The 12,448-nt window shown below is 44.2% G+C and overlaps 1 protein-coding gene and 1 pseudogene across 1 annotated transcript in view; both read left to right on the top strand.

Annotated features, from left to right (window-relative positions):
* NRG2 (neuregulin 2) overlaps positions 1-5,634 on the top strand; it is a 169,741-nt gene extending 164,107 nt beyond the window's left edge. The window contains exons 9-11 of the mRNA XM_066624953.1: positions 1,235-1,362; positions 3,464-3,688; positions 4,986-5,634. Of these exons, the coding sequence (XP_066481050.1) occupies positions 1,235-1,362; positions 3,464-3,688; positions 4,986-5,634 (1,002 nt within the window). The remainder of the gene's footprint in view (positions 1-1,234; positions 1,363-3,463; positions 3,689-4,985) is intronic.
* A 6,694-nt stretch (positions 5,635-12,328) lies between these two features.
* On the top strand, positions 12,329-12,448 carry LOC136650506 (5S ribosomal RNA; annotated as a pseudogene).

The following is a 12,448-nucleotide window of genomic DNA, read 5'->3' as shown; positions in this document are numbered from 1 at the left end:
AATCCCCACTATCGACCACACCAGATCCAGCCTCGGGTAAAAGGGCCAGCATCAACCCATAGTAGGGAGGCCTTCATCCTGTGAGGAGCAGGCAACCCTGTGCCTTGATGACCCAGAGAACAGTGGGAGGACCAGATGTACAGCTATGCATTGGTCATACGGTGCTGGCGGCTGCTGTCTGCCACGGTTGTGATGGCGTCCGTGAGATTGTGGGGCAAGTCCAGAAGCAGCCAATGTCTTAAGTTGCTTTGAGAGCCTGATGCTAGGTCAAAAGGCTGGATAGAAATCCATGTTAGTCTCAGTTTGCCAGGACAGCAGGGCGGCCTGAGGCTAGCATATATGCATCTTGTTTGGTGTTGTTTGGTGTTGCAAAAGGGAGGTCCAGTTCACCCATTTCCTTGGACATACTTTAAGAAGAGATCATTTTCTTGCCTCATTGCCCTTGCTCCTAGGGTGACCAGATACAATGGAGAATAGAGTGCCTATGCCAGTGATTTTCAACCTTTTTGATCTTACGGCATACTAATGAGGCACAAAAATTGTCAAGGCACACCATCAGTTTTTTGACAATTTACAAGGCACATTGCACGGTCAGTGTGGGGCTCACATCCTCCAATGACCCTACTAATAAATGACCCTCCCCCTGAATTCCTGCAGCACACCTATGGACCATTCGCAACACACCAGTATGCCACAGCACAGTGGTTGAAAATGGATGGCCTATCTATACCTTTAACCATTGTATAGAAGAGGGAATTTTGGCAGGTGCAACCCTTCCATGTTGTGCTGCACCTGCCAAAATTCCTCTTCTATACAATGATTTAAAAGAACAGGCACTCTGTCCCCCATTGTGCCTGGTCACCCTGCTTGCTCCCAACTTTGTGAAGTTACCTGCAAGTTGCCTCCTCTGATAACAAACGCAGGAATGCTTAATTGGCACTCTGAGCCATGCCATAGGGTTCCTGTGGCCCACATGGGAAATGCCTGCCCAGAGATTAGTTTTATGAAACTTTTAAAAGCAATTATAAACAGAACACTTGGGCTGTTTAATTCTTTTTTTAAGGTTCTGAAACTGAAGAAATGAAGTCCAGTATATTTAGGACGATCTGAATTGACTGACCTAATTCTTACCTTCTGAAAATAGAAACCAAATGCCGTATGTGGTAGCAGACCTATAAATACAGCAATTGTCTACTGTAAATTAATGTCAGGTAGTTTGTGACTCTTTCCCCAGTTCGTATCTAAAAACGTTCCTGCTACTGAGCATGTCATCCGAAGGGAAACAGAGACAACCTTTTCAGGGAGCCATTCCTGCTCACCGTCACATCCCTGTTCCACAGGGACTCCAACTTCGAGCCAAAGGTACTGTGCACCAGTGCTTCATAGCTTTGTTCACCCATTTGAATATTTTTCTGTGCATTGATCGTACTGGTTGGTATTCCAGGTATTTGAGACTGCACAAAAGCCTCATGCTTTTGCCTTACCAAAAGAGCATTCAAGAAACAGTATTTTGGAAATCCGCTTTGCAGACCTGTGGCCTCACCGAAGTGGTTTAGTTTCAGTAGTTGGTTTCTGTTTGTGCTTGTGAAGTCTTAGTTTCAAATCCCACCTACTCCATGCAAATAGGGTCCTCTATCTGTCAACAGCCTGCATACCTCTGAATAGTCAATGTTGGGTACAAACTAAAGGGAGGTTTTTGTGGCCTGCTTGTGAACTTCCTTTAGGAAATGTCCTCTGTGAACATACTAGCATCATGCTTGGCCCAGAGTTTCTTTTTTGCGCACCTCACTCTCAAGCATGCTGGCCCCTATCTTAATAACACTGATGTAATGACTGAGGGCCAAATCCTATCCAGCTTTCCAGCTCTGATGTAGCCGTTCCAAAGGGGTGGGGGCTGCATCCTGTGGAGGGAAAGTACGTAGTTATGGAGACCTCCACAAGGTAAGATGTTTGTTCCCTTGCCTCGGGGCTGCATTGCAGCTGCACCAGTCCTGGAAAGTTGGATAAGATTGGGCCCTTATACATTGATGCAGAGGATGAGATGGTTAGATAGTGTCACCGAAGCAATGAATATGAACTTGGACAAACTCTGGAAGTTAGTGGAAGACAGGGGGGACTGGCGTGCTGTGGTCCATGCGGTCACAAAGAGTCGGACACTACTTAACGACTGAACAACAGCAACATATAAATTAATAAGGAACCAGGATTGTACATTTTAAACTTTGAAGCATCCCAAATGACACACCCATGTCAAATAAGGAACTGGGAATTAGAAACTAATTTCAGCCTTGTGTCTGAGCCTTTCTCAGATTTTGGTAGCCTTAGGAGCTCTCCTGAGAATCCAACTGCCCACTGACTATATAGCCTTCTACACTCCTTTGCACACAAATTAGGAGATACCAGTTGGGAGCTCCTTGGCACCAGGAAATCTGCTGGCCTCATGTAAGGAAGCCATTTTTGAATCCTACTGGAGTATCTCTCCAAGATTCTAGAGTGGGGATCAAGGGCATAAAGAATGAAACAGAGCCCTAACTCACACAGGCACACAACTTTGTGGGAATTTGCACTTGGGCGCTACTTGCCATCCAGCCCCAAGTCCCAGATTAAGCCAACAGTTGTTTTTTTTCTTAATCTTTAAACTAAATGTTATGCAAATCATATAGTGTGCCCCAGTGTTTTTGTTTTTCATAACAGTGGGACAGTGTAACCATGGTGCGGCATAGTGAGCTTTTGCACTTTGCTTCCACCATAGTTCCAGTCCTGTTTGCACCCACCCACCCACTCACACACACACAAACTATTTTAATTAGGAAAAAAAAGTTTGTATGAAAACCCTTTTGAAAAAATTTTTTCTAATTAAAATAGCACATAATGGAAGTAATTGGGGTTGGAACTGCAGTCGGGACACAGTCATGGCCAGCCCAGCCATGAAGTGACTTGATATTGCTTGCATCAGGGTGGATGGTGGAGAGGAATGGCGGATTAAGGACACCCTTCAGGATGCCGCTACCTCCCTCCAGTCCACTATGATCACAAACCACATTGTTCAGAAATTCATCTGAACCTGTCAGCCTGTGAACGTCAATATTCACCACGTTTTGGACTTTTACCATAACATAAAATGACAATGTATTACAATATAGCAGTGATTCTTAAACTTCCCAGGCATTTTACTCCTGGGGTAAGTCTTTAAAAGGACAGGGGACCCTTTACATGAACTGGTGATCACGACCCACCAGTTTGAGAATCACTGCAATATAGTGTGGACCTTATCACCATCTGATTTCACACAGACCAACAGATGTGATGTCCCTTAGCAGTACATTTTATTTTTTTTAGCCCTACAGAAGGCCCAGTGAGTAGCTAGTAGTTTCTTAATGCACTATGAGAAGTGGGAGTGATCAGAAACCAACTATTTTAGCTGCTGGGTAAACAGTTGTTTATTGCTTGACTTGATCCACAGACATGAAAGCCACACTTGGAGCCTGGAACGTACAGAAAGCCTGACTTCAGATTGTCAGTCTGGGATTATGTTATCTTCGGTGGGGACCAGCAAATGCAACAGCCCTGCCTGTGTGGAGGCTCGTGCTCGGCGAGAAGCTGCATACTGCATTGAGGACCAGAGAAGGCCCATGACACAATACAGAGATTCCATAGATTCCCTTCGAGACTCGCCACATAGTGAGAGGTCTGGTTTACTGTTATTATTATCAGCTATTATTTATTACTGACTTGTCAATACAGGCATTGACATGGATAATGGGGGAGGAAGACTACTGTACAAATTTTGGCAGGCTCAGAAACCTGTGAGGTAGATAAATGCGCATTTGTGTGTGTGTGTGTGTGTGTGTGTGTGTGTGTGTACATATCCTGCTGTAGGAACTCTTGAGATCCAGGCTCAGCAGAAGTGGCAGACTTCCAAAGAAATGCAGTCCTGTGGTTGTGAAGCAAACTACCAAGAATGTTTCTCTATATAACCTTTCTGTAGAAATGCCCTATTTTCAGAGAAAATAGTGATCAGAATGCCTTGGACTGAGGGATCCTCATTTCACAAGAGAGACATGCACATTTCAGATCTTTCTATTAATCAGGGTTCTGGAGGTCATGTCAGGTATGAAATTGACTTAACAACTTCAATATCTCCATGGATAGGCTGCAGTCCTAACCTCACTTTCCTGGGAGCAAGTCCCATTGAACACAATAGGACTTACTTCTGAGTAGACCTGGTTAGGCTTGTGCCCATAGTCACATTGTTCAGCATCCTGAAAGCTTACCAAAGTTCTGTTTTAGCTCCACATCTATTGCACAAACATCTGCTTTCCACAGTCTTGCCTTCCCCCTCCCCGCCCCAATCCCTAAAAGGAAAATCTACATCCAGCCTTTAGAAATCCTTGACAGATTCCCACCTAGCTTCTATAACAGAAACAAATCCCCGCCCTTGTTCTGATAACCCTTCTCAGGCTGCAGAGGCCCACTGCTTCACAATAAGCAGCAGCTTAGTCCCAGGACAAGGTCTGAAGGCACAAAGAGCAGCCAGCTTAGTGGTCCAGGTCTGGTCAGTGCCTTAATGTGAGACCACTGAGAACCTCATATACACCAGCTTGAGTTCTATTAAGGAAGAAATGTGGGCTATAAAATAAATATACAGAGATATAAATCTGTATAAATCTGTATCTATCTAATATAGACAAGATACAATTGAATAAAACATGCAAGCACACGGAAGAATATTTTTGGTAAGATATACCATTAGCAGACACTAGGTAAGTCAGAACTTAAAGGCGTGGTCTGAGGGGAAAACCTCTTAATGCCAAGGATCAGATTGACCAGATTTAAACTTGATACTGAGGTCTCTTGTTATCTGGTGTGCTCCCTGGGGCATTTGGTGGGCCGCTGTGAGATACAGGAAGCTGGACTAGATGGGCCTGTGGCCTGATCCAGTGGGGCTGTTCTTATGATACCAATGTGGTTGTTTCCTCTTCTAGGTATGTGTCTGCCTTGACAACCCCAGCACGCCTGTCACCGGTTGACTTCCATTCCTCAGCATCAGCCCACATGCCCACCTTTGAGATCACCTCCCCAAACTCAGCTCATGCAGTCTCACTGCCCCCTGCAGCATCCATCAGCTTCCAGGTGGAGGAGCAGCAGCCATTGCTCAGAAGATATCAGGTCCCTTTCCAGGATATCCAGAGGTATGACAGTTACTACCAAAGAAGGAGCTACCTGAATGAGAGCACAGGGAGTTTGCCCTCCAGCCCCTTCCGCATCACAGAGGACGACGAATATGAGACAACACATGAGTACATCACTGCTCTAGAGCAGCCAAAGAGAATCGGCAGCAACAACAGGCGCTGGAGAAAATCTAAACTGAATGGGCATCTGTCGCACAGGGGCAAAATGCTCAGAGACTCTTTTTCAGTGAGCAGTGCTTCATACAGTGAATCTGATGAAGAGCTGGTGGCTGAGAGCACCCCCTTCTTAAGCATTCGGAACACTGAGACAATGGACACGGATTCACCCCCTCTGTACCGTCCGGCTGACAGCAGGACTTACTATTCCTTTGACAGATGCAGTATGCAGGGAGACAGCCGATTAACACACACCAGATCCAACCAAGACTCAGCACCACCTTAGATGACACACAGACTCTTCCTCACGTCCACTCCCATGAACACAGCAGTACTGAGGAGGAAAAAAAAAAGAACAGAAAAGACAAATTTTTATTTTCTATAAAAGAGGAAAAAAATATAACAAATGAAATGTTTTATTTTCATTTTAGCAATGATGTCTTATAATAGCTAATGGCAAAGACCTTTTTCTAAGGAGTCTCTATTTATATGTAACATCTTGATTTACAGCTTCTGAGAAAAGAAGAAATTAACAAAAAAAAAATTAAGAAAAAAGAGATGGGCCAATTTTTGACTACTTACAGATCATTAAAAAAAATCGTGGTGCCTTTTGCTGTATGCTAATGCCAGAGTCCACACTGAAGATTATGTTTAAGCATTCTTGGGATCATAAGCTTTATGTTCAGGGCAACTTGTTATGGAATATTTTAATGGGCACTCTTCCATTTGAACAACACCCTTTTAAATTGCCTGATATCTGGATGTTGGTAAATTAGTGCTTTAAAGTCTTGCTCTCCCTCCCTCCCTCTCGCTCCCTCTCGCTCCCTCTCACTCTCACACGCACACACTCTCTCTCTCTCTCTCACACACACACACACAGGTGTATGGATGTTTTCATAATACCTTTCCCTTTCAGGGAAAATGATATGTACTGGTACTGGTGAAGAAAATGTTTTTATTGCAAGATAAGTAGGAAATGAAAAAGCACACAAGAGCTGCAGCCCTTACAATATATCTCTTGTCCTGAACAGATCTGTGTACAAGGGGAGACCAGATAATTTTGTTGCAACCTGTGGATGTCATAACAATAAATCAAACATTTCAAGTGAATATGGTTAAATAATCCTCCTTCAGGTGATGTGACTGAAAATCTGCTTCATCACTGTGATTGGAGACCACTCATTGGACTAGCCACTCATTGGTGACTCTGAGCAATCACTGTGCAATTTGCGGAGCAAAACCTGACTCAGTCCAGATGCTGAGGCTGGCTTGATCCTAAACAAAAGTGAACCCCACAATGTGTGAGTTCAGGACATGCAAGGCGCTGTTGCTGATGTGTGGATGCTGCACATAGTTTAAAAGCCCTAGGTGAGGTTAAAATGTCTTGAAGTACATCACTCTGACCACCAACTATCCACTCCTCCTCTTTATCACTGATATAGTGCCACAGGCATGCTGGCTCCTGGCTCAGCCTTCCTCCTGAGGAAAGCAACATCAAAGGAAATGCTTTAGAATGGCATGTATCAGTAGGCTGCTTTTTGACAGTTGTTATTGTAACGTTCCAGCGTTTTATAATGACTTTCTGTTAAAAGCCACAGGGCATCCCACATCGTCTGCTCTGAAACAGCCTTCCAGGTACAGGTGACAAGAAAATCCCCATGAAAGAGAGAGAGCAGCCTCTTTCCTTTCAGTTCTTTGTGGGGCTCCCCTCCTGTTTACACGATAGTCTGACTCTTTCTTTTTCTATTTTGATTTCTGCATGTCCTTTGCATTTCAGATACTGTAGATTGGATGCATGGAGAAGCTGTGACTGAGAAGATAAAATACAATTGCCAGTGTATTTCATTTAACTTTTAGCAATAAAGTACTTTAAACCCTTTGTTCCTCACCCACAACAGGGTCCAATAGAAACGCTGCTAATTTGTCATAAAGATGATTGTACAAATTTGCTCTGGATTGTCTGAATGTCAGAACTCTTGACTGTCTAACACTTGAACTTTTTTTAATATTATAAATAAAAGTAAGAAATGGCTACCGTGATTCTAAAATGAATTTCACATGCAGTAGTGAGAGAGGCAGTGAATGAATGGGGAGCCCAGTCAACCTGTACATACTATTGTCAGTGTCACCCGGATCATTAGATGATATATGAAGGCTAAAACTAGATGATTTGTAATAGCAGACCTGGCCAGGTGCCATCTCTCTTCTTTGGTTAAGAGCCCACTGAGATGAACTGAAGGCAAGATCTCTTTCTAGACTGTCACAGTCAGTTCAGACCAAACCAACAAATATGGGATATTAGGATATTTTGTCCCAGTATGCATAACTTTGCACTTCTGCATGTTTACTTGCGAAAAGGCCCCACTGAGTTTAGTGAGACTTAAAGTGGAGTAAACTATAGGGGTTTTTATTGCCCATTCTCTTAATTTCAAGAGATCCATCTGAGTCTTTCACAATCTGTTTGGGATTTCCCAATCAGGGATAATTGGGTGCCTGTCCCCTGCAAGCTTGGTTACCTCGCTGCTCACCTTTGACTCTGGCATATTTATGAATAAGTTAAATAGCATGGAGTTCAATTCACATACATGAAGATCCTTCTACTGACTTTCCTTCATTGTGAAACTTGTTGATTTTCTCCAGTCCTCTGTTTCCTGTTCTTTGAAGAGATGCAGGTCATAAAGGGGTCTGTCTCTTATCCAGCACTGCTACATTTGCTTAGGAATCTTTGGTGCAGGACTTTTTGAATTTTTTTTTTTTTACTTGCCAAGTGTTTCTTGTTCATCAAATCATCCCTGTCTAAATACAGTACTGGTTGACATAAAAGGTCAGTGATGCAGGATTTCCATTTTTAGAAGTAATGCTGATCCATTGAAGTTGTAATGAACAAGCACCCTTCTCTTCCATGACAGCCTCCTCTGAATACACTGGTGTTGACACAGGAATAAACCTGTCACCTTCGCCATTCTGCTTGCATTCTATTGCATGTACCAGAGGTAGAATTTGCATAAGATGTGTAATGAGTTTGCTACACTATTCTATATTGTCAGGCAGGCAAAAAAAAAAACCTTAGCCAAAGCCCATGGAATCCTGCTGAGTTTAGCTCACACCTGTTCATTGATCAATGTTAAATTATCTGCCTTAGCAGTGGGGAAAATTGGGGGTCTGTCATGTTTAAAGCAGTCAGAACTTGGGGGCACCTTCTCCAAAAGAGGATAAAAAGGGTATGTTTGGAAGGAGTCACTGCAAGATTCCCATCAGGTTCAGGAAATGGACAGTGGTTCAGGAAATGGACAGTGATGTCCAACAAGGATAGGGCTAATTCCTGAGATGTCCTAACTCTCCAGTACAAGGGGAGAGATACAACTGAACTACAAGTGGATTGTAAGTAACTTTGCCTGCTGGAGAAAAGCTTGAAACTGGTCTATTTTTCTTTTAAACGTTTCCTCTGATCTCAAGTATATAAGTGGACTGTTTTGTCTTCTGTTTTCTGTTTTGCCCCCTTTCGATTCTAATAAATCTTTTCCCTGTTTAGAGTAAACCACCTGTCTACTGATTTCATCTATAGAGAGCAGCCACTGTCTTGTCTCCTTCAAAATCTGCAAGCCCAGAGATACCCCCCTCTCTCTCTCTCTCTCTCTCTCTCTCTGTGTGTGTGTGTGTGTGTGTGTGTGTGTGTGTGTGTGTGTGTGTGTTGACAATCTTTTCTGAGATATCTGGGAGAGAAGGAGAGGGAAACATAAGAACAGCCCCACTGGATAAGGCCATAGGCCCATCTAGTCCAGCTTCCTGTATCTCACAGCGGCCCACCAAATGCCCCAGGGAGCACACCAGATAAATGTTTTCTGAGATCTCTGTGTGTATGTGAGAGAGAGAAAGAGAGAGAGAAGCTGGTCAACAGGAGCCTTCAGTCTCAAACATGTTTCCCTCTCCTTCTCTCCCAGATATCTCAGAAAAGATTGTCAACTAACAGTCCGACTCCATATAGGGTGAAAGGCTCAGAGCAGAGCTGGTGGCAGCAAAACGTGTTGGTGGCAGCAAAAAGCGAACTGTGACATGTATGACATTGGTGTGTGAAGTGTTTTAAAGTGATCCAAAGATGGAAGCAGAAGTTGGGTTCACAGAGGTGAGCCAGATCCCTTCTCAGTCCAATGTTCTATACATTCTTTTAATTATTCTTTTTATGTACAAAAGAATTATTTCATACTTATTAATTTTTTTTAATTATTCTTTCTAAGTAATGTTTTCCATCAGTTTCCCAAAGGACAAAATTTAGGCCCACACCAAACATGCAAAAGCCCACATGGAGATGGGCATTTCCCATGGAATAACTGTGTATTTGAAAGCAAAACCCACATGATTTTGCTTGTCCTTGAGACATCTGTGAATGTGTTGCTGTAGAATATCCAAGTGCCTTTTTCACTTTTTAGTCTGAGTTCCAAACCATCTATGTCTGTTTTGAATGTGTGATAGGAAAACTCATGTGGTGTTTAATATCTTGAGTTTGAAGGAGTTGAACCTGGGCCCTAAGCTCCCAATGAAGTCTCCATTGTCCTCCCCTAGGTTTTGGCTTTAAAGGGTAACCAATGCCACCCCCTCAAGCTGCTTCTGCTTGACCTGCTGCTCTTTGATCTTCTTGGAATCTGGGGGGGGGGAGGGAGGGAGAAGTCCCCCTTTGGGACAGCCCTCTCAGATCCTCTTCCTGCTGGAGGAAGAAGAGGGGGTGCTGTTTCTATTACCCTATCCATACCTAGTCAGAAGTACGTCCCACTGTGTTCAGTGGTACTTATTCCTAGGAAAGTGAGTATAGGATTACAGTCCAAGTGATAGGGAAGGAGGATCACCATTTTTCTTGCAAAGTGCCACTTCTCCATTTGCATTGATCCCCTTGTTGAAAATGTGGCTTCCTTTCATCAGTTCATAGAAGGGCTGGTTTCCTAAACAAGGCTGAAGACACAGGAGGGGCATCCATTCAGACCTCTTTGAATGTGTATGTGTGTGTGTACAAGAGGGGATGTGTGCATTTCAATTGTAGAAACAACCATGTGGCTGGGATGGGGCTGGAGGCTTGTCCAAAAGGTGCGGGGAGGCAGGGAAAGACATGGACGGGGCTGCTGTATTGCCAGAGCTCTTTGAAATGCTAAGAGCTTGTGTGTACGGGGGTGTGCGTGTGTTCGGTGTTTGCTGTCATGCAGTGCTTGCACTTCTTGTTTGGGCTTTGCTGCCTGTGCACAAAGTGTTGAAGCTTCATTAAATGAATGGGCTCCATTTTACCCTTGGCCAGGTTAAAGGCACCTTTCAGCACCTTCCTCCAACATAAAAAGGGGGCAAAGAGAGAGGTGGAGAGCTGCCCTGTAGCTTCTTGCCTCAAGGGCCCCTTCAGGACCTTAAGGCAAGGTCCAGGGGTGGGGGGAGACGTGAGCTGCAGACAAGGCCAGCCCTTGGTGCCACTGTCATTGAGTTCAATGAGGCTTACTCCAAGGAAAGTGTGTACAGGAGTACAGGATGGCAGCTCAGGCAGAGAGAGGCCATAATGGGTACCTTTTTGCCGCAGGCAGTTAGAAGTGCCTCTCCATGTGATTCATACAATATCATAATCTGATGCATGCCTCCTCAGAAGTAAACCCCACTGTGTTCAGTGACTTTCTTACTCCTAAGAAAGTTATAGGTGCAGCTCAGCATGAAGGGGGTTGCTGATGTCCTGATCCAGTTCTCTTCTTGCTCCCCTCTTAGATAGTCAGAAAGGTATGGATGGCTTCTTCCTCACCACCCAAGAGAGAGCTGTGGCAATTTCTTTTCCCCAGACAGGATGAGGGGCCTTCTGGCACAGTCCTGTGCACGCCTAAGAAGTAACTCCCTTTGTCTTCAATAGGACTAGGAAAGTGTGTATAAACACAGCATTATGTTTGGAACTGAGATCTTTTTGCCTGCTTTTCTGAGTACGCATGTGAAGCGTGGCTGCTTGGGTGATTTTCCCCACGTGCCTGCTTTTGGGCACAATCCTATGCCTGCTTGGAAGCCCTAAGGCATGGCCAGCAGCTTGCTCCCATAGAAACAGCATATGAATCCTGCTGTCGCTGGCAAGAGTAGGATGTTTACTGCTCTCTGAAGGGCCCTCAAGGGAAGCCCCCTCTTCTTTTAGTTGGCAAGTGCTGCTAGAATGCATGTAGCCACAGGAAATCTACAGAAGGATGATTGGCAGTTGCAGAAGAGGGATTAGTGTGGCTTTTGGCATGAAGAAACTGCCAGATTGGATTGAATATGTTTCAAATCCCGCAGATGTGGGTCATGAGTGCATTTTTTCAATGCTCCATAATTACCTGGATCCCTCCCTGAATCCTTTAGAAAAAAAAATATATTACAGTGGCTGTCACCTGGTAAAGAACCTGATGAATGGAAAGTTGAACATGTTAAAACTATACAATTTCCCTTTGAGTTCTTCTAGAACTCTCAGATATGCATCCAGCCCTGGCGACATCTTTTTCCCAGGTCACAAGCCAATACTGTACTACTCAGAAATGTCAAGTTACGATAAATTTGTAGGTGTATAGCTTGTTCTTTTAGCATGGTTCCAATTCACAGGGAGGACTGGTAGTTCTTTTAAACCAAGCAGACCCCTATAGGGCTACATGCAGGAGAGTGACAAGCTCAGGCCAAGGGAGCTGTATAGATCCAGGCAGGCCCAGTCCATTCATGAGGTCAACTGAAGTAGTTGTCTCAGGCAGCAGTTTGGTGGGGGATGCCCACCTCTGTCTCCCCCACTGAAAGGAAGCCTTTTCCAAGAAGCCACATCTCGAGCCAGAAGTAACAACAAGAAGTATTTGAGGAAAAATTTTCATGCCTAAGTATTTGAGAGAAATTTTCTCAGGCTGGGTGAGCCACAGATCTCCCATGAATACCTGTATGTCCTTAATACCTGTACTCCAGGAGAGCAGAAATATATTTGAGAGAGAAAATTCTGGTTTAATCTTTAAATTGGTTCCCTTAGCAGCAACTGTTACCCTGCACATGCCTGATCTCATCTGATCTCAGAAGCTAAGCAGGGTCAGGCCTGGTTAGTAGTTGGATGGGAGACCGCCTGGGAATACCGGGTGCTGTAGGCT

Source organism: Tiliqua scincoides, chromosome 4, assembly GCF_035046505.1.
Source record: "Tiliqua scincoides isolate rTilSci1 chromosome 4, rTilSci1.hap2, whole genome shotgun sequence".
Classification (NCBI taxonomy): Eukaryota; Metazoa; Chordata; class Lepidosauria; order Squamata; family Scincidae; genus Tiliqua; species Tiliqua scincoides.
The sequence above is the reverse complement of the archived record's forward strand: the minus strand, read 5'-3'. Positions and strand labels throughout refer to the sequence as shown.